Source organism: Pogoniulus pusillus, chromosome 27 (assembly GCF_015220805.1).
Source record: "Pogoniulus pusillus isolate bPogPus1 chromosome 27, bPogPus1.pri, whole genome shotgun sequence".
In the NCBI taxonomy this organism is placed as follows: Eukaryota; Metazoa; Chordata; class Aves; order Piciformes; family Lybiidae; genus Pogoniulus; species Pogoniulus pusillus.
Window position 1 is genome coordinate 4,232,065 of NC_087290.1, and position 19,953 is coordinate 4,252,017.

The 19,953-nt window shown below is 51.8% G+C and overlaps 1 protein-coding gene across 2 annotated transcripts in view; it reads left to right on the forward strand.

Moving 5' to 3' along the window:
* CALN1 (calneuron 1) overlaps positions 1–19,953 on the forward strand; it is a 174,422-nt gene that overhangs the window by 24,400 nt on the left and 130,069 nt on the right. For both annotated transcript variants that reach the window (XM_064166629.1, XM_064166630.1), the window contains exon 2: positions 3,377–3,501. In XM_064166629.1, coding sequence (XP_064022699.1) covers positions 3,384–3,501 — 118 coding nt within the window. In that variant the 5' untranslated portion in view covers positions 3,377–3,383. The remainder of the gene's footprint in view (positions 1–3,376; positions 3,502–19,953) is intronic.

Genomic DNA, 19,953 nt, shown 5'->3' on the forward strand with positions numbered 1-19,953 from the left:
CTCAGCCTGGCTATAGAGAGGATGCCCTTGGAGTTTCTCTCCAAGGGGCTGTCCTCCCCAACTTGGTGTAACTGAGAGCTGCCTGAGTAGTGTAGTGTTGGCTGGAGAACGATTCTGTAGGTGGCACTTAGCTCCTTGTGGCACTTAGCTCTTCATGGCAAAGGATGTTGATGTCTCAGCCTGGCTATAGTGAGGATGCCCTTGGAGTTTCTTTCCAACTTGGTGTAACTGAGAGCTGCCTGAGTAGTGTAGTGTTGGCTGGAGAACGATTCTGTAGGTGGCACTTAGCTCCTTGTGGCACTTGGCTCTTCATGGCAAAAGATATTGATGTCTCAGCCTGGCTATAGTGAGGATGCCCTTGTAGTTTCTTTCCAACTTGGTGTAACTGAGAGCTGCCTGAGTAGTGTAGTGTTGGCTGGAGAACGATTCTGTAGGTGGCACTTAGCTCCTTGTGGCACTTGGCTCTTCATGGCAAAAGATATTGATGTCTCAGCCTGGCTATAGTGAGGATGCCCTTGGAGTTTCTTTCCAACTTGGTGTAACTGAGAGCTGCCTGAGTAGTGTAGTGTTGGCTGGAGAACGATTCTGTAGGTGGCACTTAGCTCCTTGTGGCACTTAGCTCTTCATGGCAAAGGATGTTGATGTCTCAGCCTGGCTATAGTGAGGATGCCCTTGGAGTTTCTTTCCAACTTGGTGTAACTGAGAGCTGCCTGAGTAGTGTAGTGTTGGCTGGAGAACGATTCTGTAGGTGGCACTTAGCTCCTTGTGGCACTTAGCTCTTCATGGCAAAGGATGTTGATGTCTCAGCCTGGCTATAGTGAGGATGCCCTTGGAGTTTCTTTCCAACTTGATGCAACTGAGAGCTGCCTGAGTAGTGTAGTGTTGGCTGGAGAACGATTCTGTAGGTGGCACTTAGCTCCTTGTGGCACTTAGCTCTTCATGGCAAAGGATGTTGATGTCTCAGCCTGGCTATAGTGAGGATGCCCTTGGAGTTTCTTCCCAAGGGGCTGTCCTCCCCAACTTGGTGTAACTGAGAGCTGCCTGAGTTGCCATCTGAGTTTATATTAATGAGCTGCTCCTAACCATACTGCCCAGCACGTCCTGGCCACCTTCCCAACCCCTGTGGAGCCCCTGGGCCAGATCTTTGGTTGATGTTTGGGTGGCTTTATTGCCTCTGCTGATTTATACCCGCTGGAAACGTGCAGTATAAAAGGCAATAGGCCCAGGATGGGGCTGCTCTGATTGAAACCAGCCAAGGGGATGACAGATCTTCCTCTTAATATTTCAATTGGCTTTGGCAAACTTGCCTCTTTCTTGTGTCTCCTAAATCAATGTGTAAGTGCTGCTGACAGTGATTTCCACTTTTATCTGTGCAGATGGCTGCCCTTCACCAGGCTGCGGTGTTTATACCTGCTAAGTTTGCAAACACTTCTCAGCTACAGCCTCCCATGGAGCAGTTTTTCTCCTTCCCCTGCCATATTTGTCAGATGAAAATGTTCTTTGTTGGGCCCTGCTCAGATGTGAATTTTCTTCTCTCAGCCAGGGCTGCTGAAGTCAGGAGTGGAGGCACTCAGGGCGATGTGCATTTTGCCTGGCACAGGTCATAGACTCATTGAAGCTCTCTAAGCTCATCAAGCCCAGCACCACCATGTACACTAAACCATGGCCCAAAGTGCCATATCTACACATTTCTGAATCCCCTCCAGAGGTGGTGACTCCACCACCTCCCTGGGCAGCCTGTGCCAATGCCTGACCACTCTTGCAGGGAAGAAATTCATCCTAATATCCAACCTAACCCTCCTCTAGTGCAGTTTGCAGTGTTGATTTGAAGGAGGGTAGAGAGGCTCTGCAGAGGGATTTGGATAGGTCAGACCAATGGGCCAGCATTAATGGGATGAGTTTCAACAAGGCCAAATGCCAGCTCCTGCACTTGGAGCACAACAACTCTTGCAGGGAAGAAATTCATCCTAATATCCAACCTAACCCTCCCGTGGTGCAATTGCCTCTTGTCCTATTGCTTGTTGCTGAAGGAGTAGAGCCCAACACTCACCTCACTGGTGGGAGCTCTGAGTGAGGTGGGAGTTGAACCATCTTTGGGGTCTAGATGCTCCAGAGTGGTACCTAGGAGTTGGTGTCAAGACACTTGCATGGCATTGAAAGTCATGGTGCTGGATGCCATGACTTTTTAACTGCCTGCCAGTGCAGAGCTCTGTGCCCTTTGTTATTGCAAGACAGGAACTCTCCAGGCTGAAAGCTGCAGTTGGAGAGTTGCATTTTGTAGTGTTGGTTTGAATGAGGGTAGAGAGGCTCTGCAGAGAGGTTTGGATAGGTCAGACCAATGGGCCAGCATTAGTGGGATGAGTTTCAACAAGGCCAAGTGCCAGCTCCTGCACTTGGGGCACAACAACCCCAAGCAATGCTACAGGCTTGGGGCAGTGTGGCTGGAGAGCTGCCTGGCAGAAAGGGATCTGGGGGCTGTAATAGAGAGGAGCTGAATATGAGCCAGCAGTGTGCCCAGCTGGCCAAGCAGGCCACTGGCAGCCTGGCTGGCATTAAAAATGCTGTGTCCAGCAGGACCAGGGAGGTGATTGTCCCCTTGGACTTGGCTTTGGTGAAGTGTTCAGTTTTGGGCACCACAATACAAGAGAGATGTGAAGGTGCTGGAGCAGGTCCAGAGGAGGGCAACAAAGCTATGAAGGGCCTGGAGAATCAATCTTATGACTGAGGGAGCTGGGGATGGGTAGTGTGAAACAGGAGGCTGAGGGCAGACCTCATTGCTGTCTACAGCTACCTAAAGTGACATTGTGCAGATGCTGCTGCTGGGCTCTGCTCACAGGTCACTGGAGACACAACAAGGGGGAATGGCCTCAAGCTGAGGCTGGGGAGGTTTAGACTGGACATTAGGAAAAAGGTTTTTGCTGGAGAGATTGGTCAGGGACTGGAATGAGCTGCCCAGGGAGGTGGTGGAGTCACCCAGCCTGGCTGTGTTTAAGTGTGGTATGGATGTGGTGCTTGGGGCTCTGGTTTGAGGTGACTCTTGTAGAGCAGGGTTCTAGGTTGGACTTGGTGCTCCTGAGGGGCTTTACCAATCTAGATGTTTCTGTGATTCTGAGTGCTGGAGACTCCTGTTTTCCTAAGGCACTGCTGTTCTGCCTCTGCTAGTTCAGCCTAAAGAAGGAGCTGCTGCTTTTTTGTCTGTTTAGCTCCTGGCTTAGACGCTAAATCACATCTGCAGTTCATCACTCACGCACCCACCTTCAGTGCACAGTCGGACCCTGCTGTGGGATGCTTCGCTCCAGCTGCTCTCTCAAGGCAGGTTATTGTACTGTTCAAAGCCAGATAATTCAAAGAAACCATCCTCTTCCCTTGTGCCCAGGGAGAAGATGCCATTCCACCATGTAACAGCTGGCTTGTTGTACAAAGGCAACTACCTGAACCGCTCACTCTCCGCCGGCAGCGACAGCGAGCAGCTAGCCAACATCTCCGTGGAGGAACTGGATGGTGAGTAACATCCTTGTGGCTTTCCAGAGAGGGGCTGGGAATAGGGAAAGGCTCATTTCTCATTTTCACCTGCTCTGGAGAATTGTCCTGCAATAACTGAAGGTATCCACCTCGTGAAGCAAAAAGCAGGTCGGAAGTGAGATGGCTCAGCAGAGCAGGGTCAAAGAAAAGGTCGACGACCAAAGCTGTGTTGAGAGCTGTGGAATGATTTTTAGCCTCAGACTTTTGTCCTTCTGCCTAGAAATCAAGTGGCTTTTTGAAAGAGTGAGGCTGCTTTTTATGGGCACAGCTTTGCAAGAGAAAAAGTTAGGCTGAGACCTTTTTTTCTCAAGCTGTTTTGAGCCTTTCCTGGGAACCTGCAGAGCTGAATCGCTCTTCCTGGCGACTCTCCTCATTTGCTTGCTGGCTTTTCAAAAGTGAGGGTTCTCTCTGTCTCTCAACATGTAACAAGATGACCAGAGGTGGCTTGTGGCTTAAGAAGCTGGAAAAGAGCTTTAAAAATCCCTTTTCCAGGTCAGTGATTGGGAGCACAGCCCAGCCTCAGGCTGCCACAGGCTATGGGGAAGGTTGTCTACATCTTTCCTCCCTAGAAGCTGGTTGCTGCTAATGTCTTTTGCTCCACAAGTGGAATGTGAGACCAGGTAGAGTCCCAGGATGGTTTGTGCCTTTGTAGGCATTTTGTGGCTCACCAGAGTCAGTTCTGGGCCCCTCAGTTTACGAAAGATGTTGAGGTGCTTGAATGTGTCCAGAGAAGGGCTGAGGAGGGGTCTGGAGCACAGCCCTGTGAGGAGAGGCTGAGGGAGCTGGGGGTGTGCAGCCTGCAGCAGAGGAGGCTCAGGGCAGAGCTCATTGCTGCCTGCAGGGAGGCTGTAGCCAGGTGGGGTTGGGCTCTGCTGCCAGGCAAGCAGCAACAGAAGAAGGGGACACAGTTTGAAGTGGTGCCAGGGGAGGTCTAGGCTGGACGTTAGGAGGCAGTTGTTGTCAGAGAGAGTGATTGGCATTGGAATGGGCTGCCCAGGGAGGTGGTGGAGTCTGTGTGTCTGGAGGTGTTGAAGCCAAGCCTGGCTGGGGCACTTAGTGCCATGGTTTAGTTAATTAGAAGGTGTTAGGTGCTAGGTTGGACTTGATGATCTGAGAGGTCTTTTCCAACCTGGTTAATTCCATGGCTCTCTGATTTCTAAGGAAGAATTAATACTGTTAACAGCTGGACTTTGGGGGCTGTGGAACAAATTGAAGCTCTTGGTGTTCTCAGTAGTGGATGTTTGGCACAACCATGGTCTTATCAGTGGTTTCAATGGAGAACTTGATATGGAAATGAGCAAGGGAATGTTGTAAGGTTTAGACTGTCCTGGACAGGTCAGAGGTATTTTGGCAGAGCAGAATTCCGACTTTTCTGCTTACTTTCCCCAGGAGTTTTGGTGAATCAGACCTTAGTTTTTAAGCCTTTTCAACTCAAAGCCTTTGGATTTGGTTTTGTGAGCTTGACATTAACTTCTTTAAAGCACAAACAGACAAACAGTGTCCACTGGGTATTTGTTACTGCTTCTCCTCCTCACAACCAGTATGTGCTGAAGGCAGTTTGGGTGAGAGATGCAACATCAGAAACTGCTCTCAGTGCAGCACAAGAACTGCAGGAGCACCTTCTGGGTTCTTCTACCTGGGTTACAGCAGCTTTGCTTGAAGATGTGAGCTGGTGAGCAGCACTGAACTGGCTTAGCCCCTGTGCATCATATAGGTGCCACGTTATTGTGGCCAGGTAAAGCTTAGCTGGTGTCACTCTTTCGATGACAGGGGCTGGCAGAGCAGACAGGAGGATGCTGGATGAGGTCTTGCAGTGTGTTTCAGATGCAGAGAGAAGAAGGCTGTTCCTTCTCTGCCTGCCCTGATTAGAGCACATCGGCTGGAATTGCCTTTGAGATTTGCAGGCAGTTGTCAAGAGCTGATTCAAGTGGCATCAAGGCTGCAACTCACTGCCAGGGCCATTCCTCTGCACCAGGGAGACTCGGCCTTGATATGCTCCCCTGCTGTTTGCACGGCAATGGTCTGTGGGGGTACATGGAAAGGAAGCTCAGCCTCATTTCACAGTATCACAGTGTTATTAGGATTGGAAGAGACCTCACAGATCATCAAGTCCAACCCTTTACCACAGAGCTCAAGGCTAGACCATGGCACCAAGTGCCACGTCCAGTCCTGCCTTGAACAGCTCCAGGGACAGCGACTCCACCACCTCCCCGGGCAGCCCATTCCAGTGTCCAATGACTCTCTCAGGGAAGAACTTTCTCCTCACCTCCAGCCTAAACCTCCCCTGGCACAGCCTGAGGCTGTGTCCTCTTGTTCTGGTGCTGGCCACCTGAGAGAAGAGAGCAACCTCCTCCTGGCCACAGCCACCCCTCAGGTAGTTGCAGACAGCAGAGTCCACCCTGTCCGTGTCTCCCTGCCGTCAGCCCATGCCACATCGGGTGGGCTGCGAGCTCCATGAGCCTCCTCAGCATCCCTTTCCCATCAGCAGCTCCAGGGAGGCAGCAGAGCTCAGCCGCAGCGCCAGACCTGCCTTCAGCAAGGCGAAACCAGCCCTCCTGAGGCTGCGGATCATCTCCCTTAATTAACAGCAAATGAAGTGAATTAGGTGTGGAGGAGCCTGTCCTTGGAACCGGCGGCAGGCGAGCGGCTGCTAATGGGAGCTCCGCATCCCTTGAAGGCGGTGGGCGCCCATTGTAGTGCTGCTATTGAGCTGGAGAGCAGCAGAGTTCATTCATCGCTGATCACAAAGAGTGTCCCTCTCCTCCTTCAGGAGAACGGTTACAGCTCTTTAACTAATCATCCATTTATTCTCTGGTTGTTAAGCACAGGCTGCTTGTTAGAATTTAGTGATGATTTCCCTCCCCTCTTTTTCCCTGCCTGACAGCCTTTTGTTTTCCAAACACCTGTTTTCCAGGGCTTTGTGTCACTGCCAGGAAGATATGCCCCACTTCTTAGCTTAGGAGAGAAGAGCTCAACCTCAGGATGGTTTTTTTTCCCCCCACTTGTAAGCACCGAAGTGATACTGAAGTGATTCATGTCTGCTAAAGCCAGAGCAGCATAAGAAGCTGCTGATAGTTTTCTCCTTGCCAACTGCCAGCACAGCCTAGGCACTGTAAATCATGTGTGAGCACAGAAACATAGAGCCAGAGAGTGTTAGGAGTTGGAAGGGACATTGGAATGGGCTGCCCAGGGAGGTGGTGGAGTCACCATCCCTGGAGGTGTTCAAGCAAAGCCTGGATGAGACATTTGGTGCCATGGTCTAGATGACTGCATAGGGCAGCATGATAGGTTGGACTGGATGATCTTGGAGGTCTCTTTCAACCTGGTTGATTCTATGATTCTAGAGATCATTGAGTCCAATCCCCTTGCCAAAGCAGGATCACACAGAGCAGGTCGTGCAGGAATGCATCCAGGTGGGTTTTGATACTCTCCAGAGAAGAAGACTGTCCACAGCCTCTCTGGGCAGCCTGCTTAAGGGCTCCAGCATCCTCACAGCAAAGAAGTTTCTCCCCTTGTTGAGCCTCAAGTTGTGCCAGGGGAGGCCTAGGCTGGATGTTAGGATGAAGTTGTTGGCAGAGAGAGTGATTGGCATTGGAATGGGCTGCCCAGGGAGGTGGTGGAGTCTCTGTGGCTGGAGATGTTGCAGCCAAGGCTGGCTGGGGCACTTAGTGCCATGGTCTGGTTGGTTGGGCAGGGCTGGGTGCTAGGTTGGGCTGGCTGAGCTTGGAGGTCTCTTCCAACCTTGTCTGGTCTATTCTATTTGGGGTGGCCAAGTCATCCCTGGAGGAGGAGGCTGGATGAGGCACTTAGTGCCATGGGTTAGTTAATGAGAAGGTGTTAGGTTGAACTTGATGATTTTGAAGGTCTTTTCTGGTTAATTCTGTGATTCTGTGACTTGGGGAAACCCAAAACTGGATTATAGAATCATAGAATGGTTTAGGTTGGAACAGCTTTCAAAGATCATCTATTTCCAACCCCCTGCCATAGGCAGGGACACTTCCCTCCAGAAGAGGGTACAGTATTCCAGGTGTGGTCTCACTAGAGCAGGGCAGAGGACAAGGAGAACCTCACTCAACTTGCTGGACACACTTTTCTTGCTGTCAGCTCAGCAGTCCCTGTCTTACTGCATCTTGCCACTAACACTAGGTCAGTGCCCATGTGTGTTGCTAAAGCACCACTGCTCACTGCCCAACCCCAAACCAGAAATAGTCTTTCTGCCTTTAAAACTCTCTCAGGGAGAGTAACAAAATGTTCTTCCTTGAGGAGTTCATGTCAGTGTAGGGGAGCTCTGTGGATATACCAAGCTGCGATAGCCTGGTGCCAGTAACGTATTTGCATTTCATCTCACAGGCTGGGAAAGAGATGCCAAACTCTCCTTGGTTTCTTTTGCAGTGAGATTTTGATCCTGAGGGAGTTCCAGCCTACTGAGAAATTCCAGGCAGACAAATTATTAAAGGGTGGAAGCTGGGGAAGGCAGTGGGAAGTTTCTATGCTGCTTCTCTGCGCTCAAGGCTCCAACAAGTGCCTGATCTGTCGGTTTGGGTTGGGTTTGGGTTTTTTTCCCCATCAGATTTATTTGTTTGTTTGGTTTTTTTTTTCCCTTTTTCTTTGCTGTCTGGCATTGTGTGTTCCCTTCAGGAAGGATTTCTGCTGAAGTGTGGGCTCTGGGATGCTGCAGGGCCAAGGCGCTGGGTCTGCCCCTGTGCATCCCCGCAGCAAACAGATGCTGATGTGTCCTGCGTGCAGCCTGCAGGCAGGGAGTGAGGAGAGAGGGGAGAGCAGGAAAGCAAAAGTAGTTCTGACTTCCAGTAATGTCAGGGGAAAGGAGCCCAGGTTGTCAAACAACCACACAATGACAGATTGTTGGGGATTGCAAGGGACCTCTGGAGGTCATCTAGTCCTGCCTCTCTGCTAACACAGGTACCCCCAGGTCAGGTTGCACAGGAATGTGTCCAGGAGGGTTTTGGAAGTCTCTAGGGAAGGAGACTCCACAACCTCTCTGAGCAGCCTGCTCCAGGGCTCCAGCACTCTGGCAGCAAAGATACAACCACAAAATGACAGATTGTTGGGGATTAGAAGAGACCTCTGGAGGTCATCTAGTCCTGCCTCTCTGCTAGCACAGGTACCCCCAGGTCAGGTTGCACAGGAATGTGTCCAGGAGGGTTTTGGAAGTCTCTAGAGGAGACTCCACAGCCTCTCTGAGCAGCCTGCTCCAGGGCTCCAGCGCTCTGGCAGCAAAGATACAACCACAAAATGACAGATTGTTGGGGATTAGAAGAGACCTCTGGAGGTCATCTAGTCCTGCCTCTCTGCTAGCACAGGTACCCCCAGGTCAGGTTGCACAGGAATGTGTCCAGGAGGGTTTTGGAAGTCTCTAGAGGAGACTCCACAGCCTCTCTGAGCAGCCTGCTCCAGGGCTCCAGCGCTCTGGCAGCAAAGATACAACCACAAAATGACAGATTGTTAGGGATTAGAAGAGACCTCTGGAGGTCATCTAGTCCTGCCTCTCTGCTAACACAGGTACCCCCAGGTCAGGTTGCACAGGAATGTGTCCAGGAGGGTTTTGGAAGTCTCTAGAGGAGACTCCACAGCCTCTCTGAGCAGCCTGCTCCAGGGCTCCAGCACTCTGGCAACAAAGAATTTTCTCCTCATGGTCAGGTGGAACCTCCTGGGTTCCAGTTTGATCCCATTTTCCCTTGTCCTGTCCCTGAGCACCACGGACAAGAGTCTGGCCCCATCCTTTTGCCCTCCACCCTTTAGCTCTTGCTTGAGCATTGATCAGATCCCCTCTCAGGCTGCCATTCTCCAGGCTAAATGCCCTAGAGCTCCCAGCCTTTCCTCCTCACACAAATGCTCCTAGCCCCTTCAGCATCTCTGTGGCCCTCCACTGGACTCTTTCCAGTAGTTTCCTTTCTCTCTTGAACTGGGGATCCCAGAACTAATGACCCAAGATCCCAGATGTAGCCTTCCTAAAGCAATGTAGGGGGGGGAGGAGGAGAACCTCCCTCAGCCTTTGAGATCATTGAGTCCAACCATTAACCAAGCACTGCCAGGTCACCACTAAACCATTTCCCTCAGCACCACATCTACACAGCTTTTAAACCTCTCCGGGGATGAGAACTCCACCACTGCCTGATCCAGGGCTTGAGATCCCTTTTAGGGAAGAAATTGTTCCTCTGGCACAACTTGCAGCCATTTCTTTTTCTCCTACCACTTGCTACTAAAGAGAAGAGACTGACCCCTACCTGGCTCCAACCTCCTCTCAGACAGTTGTAGAGAGTGAGGAGAACTCATCTCAAGCTCCTTTTCTCCAGGCTAACCATCCCCAAAGTTTTCTACTAGGAGAACTTTTCCCACTTGGATCAGCCATCTGTCGATGTTTGGTTGCCATCCTGCTTTAAATACTAGGCTGGCAGCAAGGAAAGAGGCTGGAGAGACAGCAGGTCACTCTGCTGAGGGCTTTTCTATTCCTAGCAGTGGTGTTTGCTATTTGCAGTTTGAGGGGAAACTTGAGGGGTTTTTAGAAGCTGCCACCCTCACAAAGGGAGTTAGCTTGCAGGGACCTAATTGAAGTGATGCTTCACTTTGTAGCATCAAGTAAATGACCAAGCTGGCAGTGGCAGCCCATCCATAACCTGTGTCCTAGGGACTCTGAATTTCAGTGGAGCTCTGGTTGGTTCTTACTGCTGCCTGCTCAGTGCAGGTCTCCAGGAGTGAGGTTACAACTTGAGGCTGGGAAGAACTGGTTTGCATCAAGAAATTCTGCTTGTGGTTGGTTGACGTCAGAATTGTGGCACAAGTTTGGAGTTCAGGAGTCTTGGAATGGTTTGGGTTGGAAGGGACCTTAAAGATCAATTAGCTCTGACCCCTCTGCCATAGGCAGGGACAACTCCCACTAGATCAGGTTGCTCAAAGCCTCATCCAACCTGGCCTTGAACACCTCCAGGGAGGAGGTATCCACAACCTCCCTGGGCAACCTTTTACAGTGTCTCCCAAGCCTCACTGGAAAGAATTTCTTCCCACTTTTCAGTCTAAATCTGCCCTGCTCAAGCTCCAATCTCTTCCCCCTCATCCTGTCATCATAAGCACTTTGGAAAAGTCCTTTCTCAGCTCTCCTGTAGCCCTTCAGGTACTGGAAAGCTGCTTTAAGGTCTCCCCAGAGCCTTCTCTTCTCGAGGCTGAACAGCCCCAACTCTCCAGCCTGTCCTTGCAGCAGAGATGCTCCAGCCCTCTGAGCATAGAATCATAGAATGGCTTAGGTTGGAATGGACCTCAAAGCTCAGTTCCAGCCCCTTGCCACAGGCAGGGACACCTCCCCCTAGAACAGGTTGCTCAAGGCCTCATCCAGCCTGGCTTTGAACACCTCCAGGGAGGTTGTGAAGCACAGAATCACCCAATGTGATCATTGATCACATTGGGTGATTCTGTGCTTCACAACCTCCCTGGGCAACCTGTGCCAGTGCCTCACCACCCTCAGCAGCCTATGCCAGTGTCTCACCACCCTCACTGCTAACAACTTCATCCTAACATCTACTTTAAATCTCCCCTCTGCCAGTTTTCACCTTTGTGACCTCCTCTGAACCCACTCCAGCAGTTTGATGTCCTTCTCATTTCCACATCCAGCTTCTGTCTTCACATTAGGAGCTGCTAAGAGTGTTTTTAACGAGGAATGGTGGATGGAAATCATCATGCCAGGCTTGAGTCATCCACCTCCTTAGGCACTATCTAAAGGGTTTTGTCAGGAGGTAAAAACATTTCCAGAGCAGGAATCTAACAAATACCACCTGAAGGGAGGCACACACCTTAGAAGTAAGGGCTTTGCAAATAGTGTTTGGGAAATGCAGGCAGAGAGAACCCAAACCTGGACAACAGCAGCAGCTATTTGTCCAAAAAGACAGGATGATAAATCCTTACCTGACCCAGATTCCTTTGAAACCAGCAGTGCCTGTGCAGGAGGAAGCACTGCTGCATGGCAACAGGATAACTGTGGACATCTGGGGCCTTACATCTTGTTGCCTGGGACCTAGGTGGGGGCTGGTATCTACAAGAGCTGGTGTCTACAAGGGCTGGTGTGTGCATGAGCTGGTGTGTGCATGAGGTGGTGTGTGCAAGGGCTGGTGTGTGCAAGGGCTGGTGTGTGCAAGGGCTGGTGTGTGCATGAGGTGGTGTGTGCATGAGCTGGTGTGTGCATGAGCTGGTGTCTACAAGAGCTGGTGTGTGCATGAGCTGGTGTGTACATGAGCTGGTGTGTGCATGAGGTGGTGTGTGCAAGGGCTGGTGTGTGCAAGGGGTGGTGTGTGCATGAGGTGGTGTGTGCATGAGCTGGTGTGTGCATGAGCTGGTGTCTACAAGAGCTGGTGTGTGCATGAGCTGGTGTGTGCATGAGCTGGTGTCTACAAGAGCTGGTGTCTACAAGAGCTGGTGTGTGCATGAGCTGGTGTGTGCATGAGCTGGTGTGTGCATGAGCTGGTGTGTGCATGAGCTGGTGTCTACAAGAGCTGGTGTGTGCATGAGCTGGTGTGTGCATGAGCTGGTGTGTGCATGAGCTGGTGTCTACAAGAGCTGGTGTGTGCATGAACTGATGTGTGCATGAGCTGCTGTGTGCATGAGCTGGTGTGTGCATGAGCTGGTGTGTGCATGAGCTGGTGTGTGCATGAGCTAGTGTGTGCATGAGCTGGTGTCTACAAGAGCTGGTGTCTACATGAGCTGGTGTGTGCATGAGCTGGTGTGTGCATGAGCTGGTGTGTGCATGAGCTGGTGTCTACAAGAGCTGGTGTGTGCATGAGCTGGTGTCTACAAGAGCTGGTGTGTGCATGAGCTGGTGTGTGCATGAGCTGGTGTGTGCATGAGCTGGTGTGTGCATGAGCTGGTGTGTGCATGAGCTGGTGTGTGCATGAGCTGGTGTCTACAAGAGCTGGTGTGTGCATGAGCTGGTGTGTGCATGAGCTGGTGTCTACAAGAGCTGGTGTCTACAAGAGCTGGTGTGTGCATGAACTGATGTGTGCATGAGCTGGTGTCTACAAGAGCTGGTGTGTGCATGAGCTGGTGTCTACAAGAGCTGGTGTCTACAAGAGCTGGTGTGTGCATGAGCTGGTGTGTGCATGAGCTGGTGTGTGCATGAGCTGGTGTGTGCATGAGCTGGTGTCTACAAGAGCTGGTGTGTGCATGAACTGATGTGTGCATGAGCTGCTGTGTGCATGAGCTGCTGTGTGCATGAACTGGTGTCTACAAGAGCTGGTGTCCACAGAGCTGGTGTGTACATGGGCAGGTGTCCACAGATCTGGTGTGTACATGGGCAGGTGTCCACAGAGCTGGTGTATACATGAGCTGGTGTCTACAAGGGCTGGTGTCCACAGAGCTGGTGTATACATGAGCTGGTGTCTACAAGGGCAGGTGTCCACAAAGCTAGAGTCCACAGAACTTGTGTCTACAAGGGCTGGTGTCTACCAGCTTGATGTAGTCCTTAAGGTTGAGATCCAGAGTGGAAATGCCACTATAGGGATGTGCCTCCTTCAGCTTGAGATGTCAGCAGATGAACCAGGAGGAAAGCTGCTGGCTGCAGGAGCTTGGGGTGCAGTGGATGCCCAGGCAGGACCCTGGAGACTTTGCTCAGCAGGAGGAGGCTGTTCTGTCTGTCTAGATTAAACACCACAGTGCAGCACCTGCTTTGCCTGGTTTCTGCTTCTTCCCAGCAACCTCTCTTTTGTCACCTGCAGAAGCTCTTAACTGGGTGGCACTTGCCTGAGCTCCTGCATACAAGTCGCCCCTGAGCAGCTTCAGCATAAGCTGAAAGAATTTAAAGGGCATGGTTTAATGGTGCCCCAAATGGGCTTTAAATCAGCAGTTGTCTGCTGCATGCCAAAAATGCAGGTAGTGCCAAGTGGCTGAAGGTGCATTGTGGCTGCAGCTGGTTGGGTAGTTCCAGCAGCACAGTGAGGTAGTCAGCTGTAGGGCTGGTGGCTTGCTGGGTCTCTGCTGGGGGATGGCACCTGGTGAAATAGCCCCATCCTGCAAACACAGCCATGCTAGCTTAGTCCTGACTCTGAAAGTAGGGCCAAAAGCAAAGGTATTTGTCCTCCTGTGCATGTCTGATATGAAGGTCTTTGGTTATTCTAAGTCCTGGGAATCACAGAGTCATAGAATGGTTTGGGATGGAAAGGACATTTACAGCTCGTTCAGTCCAACCCTCTTGCAGCCAGCAGGGACATCTGCACCTAGAGCAGGCTGCTCACAGCCCCAGGCAACCTGACCTGCAGTGGTTCCAGGGATGGGACATCTCCCACCTCTCTGGGCAGCCTGGGACAGGCTCTCACCACCATTACTATGACAAGTTTCTTCCTTCTCTCCCTCTTCCAGCTCCAACCATCACCCCTTGGCTTGCCACAACAGGCCCTGCTCAGAAATCTGTCCCCAGCTTTCTGACTGCAGAAAGTGTGGAGCACTCTCACCAGGCAGTCTCATTTATGGGTTGTAATGGAACAGGATCCCCCCCAGCCCTCAGGGCTGTGGCTGATCCAGAAGGGATTCTGTCTTATCAGAGAGGTTTGATAAACAGTCCTTTGCTTGCTGAAGGGTTGGGGCTGCTGTGCAGCCTCCTCCTCCTCTCTCTCTCTCTCTCCAGGTGTTGCTTTTCCTCTGGCTCTGCTTGTTTGCTAGCAGGGATTTAATCCTGCTGATGAGCACAGAAGGTGAAGGGGCAGGCAGGTTCCCTCCAGCCTCAACAACCAGCTAGCTGCGCTGTGTCACTGGCTGGAATTGATTATCTTTGGTGTCCCAGGTGAGATCAAACAGTGTTTTGGAGAAGCAATGAGCTCCAGGAGGGAAACCCAGCAGGGAGAGGCATTAGTCACTTGACTGACTCATGTAGCAGCAACAGGCTGAGTCTGCTCTGCTCCATGGCTTTTGTCCGTGGGGAAGTAAAAACCACACCAAAGAAAGAAAGAAAAGAAAGGGAGGGAGGGAGGGAGAAAGAAAGAAAGGGAGGGAGGGAGAAAGAAAGAAAGGGAGGGAGAAAGAAAGAAATGGAGGGAGGGAGAAAGAAAGAAAGGGAGGGAAGGAGAAAGAAAGGGAGGGAGAGAGGGAGGGAGGGAGAGAAAGAGAGCGAGGGAGGGAGAAAGAAAGGGAGGGAGGGAGGGAGGGAGGGAGGGAGGGAGGGAGGGAGGGAGGGAGGGAGGGAGGGAGGGAGGGAGGGAGAAAGAAAGGGAGGGAGGGAGGGAAAAAGAGAGAGAGGGAGGGAAAAAGAAAGAAAGGGAGGGAGGGAGAAAGAAAGAAAGGGAGGGAGGGAGGGAGAAAGAAAGAAAGGGAGGGAGGGAGGGAAAAAGAAAGAAAGGGAGGGAGGGAAAAAGAAAGAGAGGGAGAAAGAAAGGGAGAAAAAAAAGTGGGAAGAGAAAGAAGAAAGAGAATCCTGCTGGCAAGGGAGGAGCTGTGAGGATCTTCTCCTTTCTTTGTGTGTGGATTTCATGGGATCATAGAATGGTTTGAGTTGGAAGGGAGCTTAAAGATCATCTAGCTCCACAACACCCCTGCCGTGGGCAGGGACACCTCCCACTAGAGGTTGTTCAAAGCCTCATCCTGGCCTTAAAAGCTTCTAGAGATGAGGAGTCCACAACTTCTCTGGGCAACCCATTCCAGTGTCTCACTACCCCTTGCAGTAAAGGGCTTCCTGCTGTCCAGTCGAACTCTACTCTGCTCTAGTTTCCAACCATTGTCCCTCATCCTGTCACCACAAGCCCTTATGCAGGTCCCTCCCTGGCTCTCCTGCAGCCCCTTTCAGGGACTGGAAGGCTGCTCTAAGGTCTCTCTGCAGACTTCTCCAGGCTCAACATCTCAAGCTCTCTCAGCATGTCTTCATAAGAGAGGTGCCCCAGGTCTCTGATCATCTTTGTGGCCCTCCTCTGGAACCTCTCCATCAGATCCATGACCTTCTATTGGGAGCTCCAGAGCAGGATGCAGTACTCTAAGTGGAGTCTCACCAGAGCAGTGTAGAGGGGCAGAATCCCCTCCCTTGACCCACTTATGCACAGATCTCTAAGCCTTCAGTGTCAGTGTTGTGAGCAGCTTGTTCATTAAGTGGATGAAACTGTGTAAAGCTCATTTGCTCTTTTGAGGAGCTCTTTTTGAGGAGAGGTTTATCCACAGTGTCTCCACTGTGAGTGATCATGGCTGGAAGTGGAATAACTGATGTCTTAGATTGAGTTTAAACAGTGTGGCATGGCCCTGAATATAAAGCTCTGGCTTCACTATGCAGATTTCTTCTGTGGCCAGAAGCAGCTGTAGCTCCCACCTCTGCTCAGATCCTCCTGCTCAGTTCCTCCTGCTCAGTTCCTCCTGCTCAGTTCCTCCTGCTCAGTTCCCAGGTCCTTATTTTAATTGTGATGTGGCTTTCCTTGGGACCTCATAGTTTCAGGTATGAAGCAGCTTCCATTTAAATCCCTCTAAAAGCTGGCACAATATTCATGGAATCATAGAATCCAGCAGGTTGGGAGAGAGCTCCAAGCTCAGCCAGCCCAACCTAGCACCCAGCCCTGACCAATCAACCAGACCATGGCACTCAGTGCCCCAGCCAGGCTTGGCTGCAACACCTCCAGCCACACAGACTCCACCACCTCCCTGGGCAGCCCATTCCAATGCCAATCACTCTCTCTGACAACAACTTCCTCCTAACATCCAGCCTAGACCTGCCCTGGCACCACTTCAAACTGTGTCCCCTTCTTCTGTTGCTGCTTGCCTGGCAGCAGAGCCCAACCCCACCTGGCTACAGCCTCCCTTCAGGCAGCTGCAGACAGCAATGAACTCTGCCCTGAGCCTCCTCTGCTGCAGGCTGCACCCCCCCAGCTCCCTCAGCCTCTCCTCACAGGGCTGTGCTCCAGGCCCCTCCCCAGCCTTGCTGCCCTTCTCCAAACACTTTCCAGCACCTCAACGTCTCTCTTGAACTGAGGAGCCCAGAGAGTATTCTTCTCTTGCAAAGTGCACATTTGCTCCAGACAGTCTATCTCCAGTCAAGGAGTGGAGTTGCTGATGGGGAAATTGTGGTTTCCTGGCCAGGCTGTGTGCTGGCTTAGTTCTGGCAAGCTTCAAGGAGATTCACCTAAGGAGAGATGTATACTTAGAGTTCACTATGGTCTGCCTCAGCTTCATTAGTAGTCAGATAACTGCTGCAGTACATCTGAAAGGACTTCATTATCCCATACTGACTTTGGGAAGCTTTACCTTGCCTTGCTCAGAGCAGCAAAGAGGTCCTGTTTGCTACAGACAAGCAACCATCCATCCATCCACCAATCCATCCAGCCTTCCATCCACCAATCCATCCATCCACCTACCAATCCTTCCTTCCTTCCTCCCTCCCTCAGGTAGTGGAGTCACCATCCCTGGGGGTGTTCAAGCAAAGCCTGGATGAGGCCCTTGGTGCCATGGTCTAGATGACTGGATAGGGCTGGGTGCTAGGTTGGACTGGATGAGCTTGGAGGTCTCTTCCAACCTGGCTGATTCTATGATTCTATGATTCTTCCAGAAAGCTCTGTTTTTGGGACTGGAATTAGTAGCATTTCCCATCCCAAACAGTCAGTGATCATATTTGGACACCCAAAGTAGCTGAGCACAGAGAGGTCTGGCTCCTCTGTGTTTTGCTGCAGAAGGAGGCCATGCAGAGAGGGTTTTAGCTGCTAAGCTGTCTTAGGGACAACTGGAATAGTGTCCCAGCAGGACCAAGGAAGTCCTTCTGCTCCTGTACTCAGCACTGGTTAGGCAGCAGCTTGAGTGCTGTGTCCAGTTCTGGGCCCCTCAATTCAAGAGAGATGTTGAGGTGCTTGAATGTGTCCAGAGAAAGGCAGCAAGGCTGGGGAGGGGCCTGGAGCAGAGCCCTGTGAGGAGAGGCTGAGGGAGCTGGGGGTGTGCAGCCTGCAGCAGAGGAGGCTCAGGGCAGAGCTCATTGCTGCCTGCAGCTGCCTGCAGGGAGGCTGTAGCCAGGTGGGGTTGGGCTCTGCTGCCAGGCAGCCAGCAACAGAAGAAGGGGACACAGCCTCAAGCTGTGCCAGGGCAGGTCTAGGCTGGATGTTAGGAGGAAGTTCCTGTCAGAGAGAGTGATTGGCATTGGAATGGGCTGCCCAGGGAGGTGGTGGAGTCCCCATCCCTGGAGGTGTTTGAGAGGAGGCTGGATGGGGCTCTCAGTGCCATGGGTTAGTTGATTAGAAGGTGTTTAGGTGCTAGGTTGGACTGGATGATCCTAGAGGCCTTTTCCAACCTGGTTACTTCTGTGATTCTGGAGGTGAAGATCAGCACTGAGCTTTCTCCAAAACTAGAGATCCTCATCAGGAGAGTGGCAGAAAGCTCTGGACTGGGGGAAAGCTCCAGAACAGCCAAGGCATTTCCACCCTTCAACATGTTACATGCCAGGCCCTACAGAAGGCATCAGGTTGATTCCCCAGTGGGACAAGCAGCCTTGGGATGCTCTTTGCAGAGGTTCTGTTCCCTTTGTCCCACACCTCCTCTGCCAAAGGACAAAGTGTCACCTGGACTCCTTGCCCCTAAAACCAAACATCAGCATCATCTCCAAGGAAAGAGTCCTTACAGCAAGAGAGTATAAATAAAATGAGGCTGGCTGCCAACAAATTAGAGTTACAGGGACACCATCTGGACAGCAATTAAAGAGCCTGTCTGAAGTCCAGCTATGCTGACACAGTTACAGGAGCTGGCTGGCAGGAGAGTCACCAGTGCTGGATACTCAGACATCCTTGAGTGAGGGCTTCTGCCTGATTGTAGTGGGGAAGGAGCCTCTTCAAGCTGGAAGAAGGTGGTTTTGGGGAGAGAGATGCACATCTGTGTCTTCACCCATCTGCTTCCAAAGCTGCTGCTGGCTTTCTCTGACTGCTGAGATGCTGCTGATGCTGGGGTGCTCTCTGACAAGCTGTGAGTGGTGCTGCTTCAGACAGCTTTGGGGAGCTGGGCTCTTGGTGGAGCAGGTGGAGGATTCACTGCCTGCCTTGCCTGGGGCCATGGGAAAGGAGCAAATTCAGATCAAGAGCTAAGTGTGCTTTAAAAGGGCTCTCTCTCTTGCTGTGACACCTTTATACAAACGTTAATGTGGACTGTGAATTTTTTATGCAAGCTGGGAGTCTGCATCATTAATTTTACAAGTTCCTCCTCTTCTGCAGCCTGAACCAGCCCAACTCTTTCAGCCTCTCCTTGTAGCAGAGGTGCTGCAGCCCCTCTGATTATTTTTGTGGCCCTTCTCTGGACCCTCTCCAGCAGGTCATAGGCTCATAGGATGTAAGGAGTCGGAGGGGACCCAAGGAGATCATCCAGTCCAACCCCCCTGCCAGAGCAGGACCACACAATCTAACACAGATCACAGAGGAACACATCCAGACAGGCCTTGAAAGGCTCCAGAGAAGGAGACTCCACAACCTCTCTGGGCAGCCTGTGCCAGTGCTCTGGGACCCTTACAGTAAAGAAGTTCCCCCTTGTGTTGAGCTGGAACCTCCTGTGCTGCAGCTTCCATCCACTGCTGCTTGTCCTACCCCAGGGAGCAGTGAGCAGAGCCTGTCCCCCCCTCCTGACCCCCAGCCCTCAGGTGTTTATAAACATTGATTCAATCCCCTCTCAGTCTTCTCTTCTCCAGACCAAACAGCCCCAGGCCCCTCAGCCTCTCCTCACCAGGCAATGCTCCAGTCCCCTCATCATCCTCGTAGCCCTCTGCTGGACCCTCTCCAGCAGATCTCTGTCCCTCTTCAAGGCCCATGCCTTTCTTGTGTTGAAGGCCCCCCAGGTCTCCAGGTGAGGTCTCAGCAGAGCAGAGCAGGACCAGATCTCCTCTCTTGTTCTCATTTGGAGGTGCTGTGCATGCAGCTTGCTGTGGTGGTGCCACCGTGGGGGGAGTCCCTCTGAGCTCTGGTGGCAGGTGCTTGAGGCAGGCTGTGTTAGCTGACCATGGCTCTCAGCACATCAGCTTCAATCAAGTCATGGCAAGCTGTGAGCAAGCCTGGATCTGTCCCCTTGCCTCCATCAGAGCAGACACCTCCCCACAGCACAGACACCTGCAAAGAGCCTCTGCTCTGCACCGAGTCTGTGTACAGAGGAGCATTCATTGCTCCCTAAATGGGGATGTTTAGGAGTTAGGTGTGCAGAGGGGGAAGTAGAAGTCCAAACTGTAGCCTTTCAGGACTCAAAGGGTCACAGCACTGCAATAGACTCCCCAGAGAGGTTGTGGAGTCTCCTTCTCTGGAGACTTTCAAGGCCCATCTGAATGTGTTCCTGTGTGCCCTGAGTTAGATTGTACAGTCCTGCTGTGGCAGGGGGGTTGGACTCGATGATCTCTTTGGGTCCTTTCCAGCCCCTAGCATCCTGTGATCAGTGCAAGAGGCTGTTCAGAAAGCAGGGGCAGAGTTCTGAGCAGGGCCTGTTGTGACAGGATGAAGAGTGATGGTTTGAACTAAA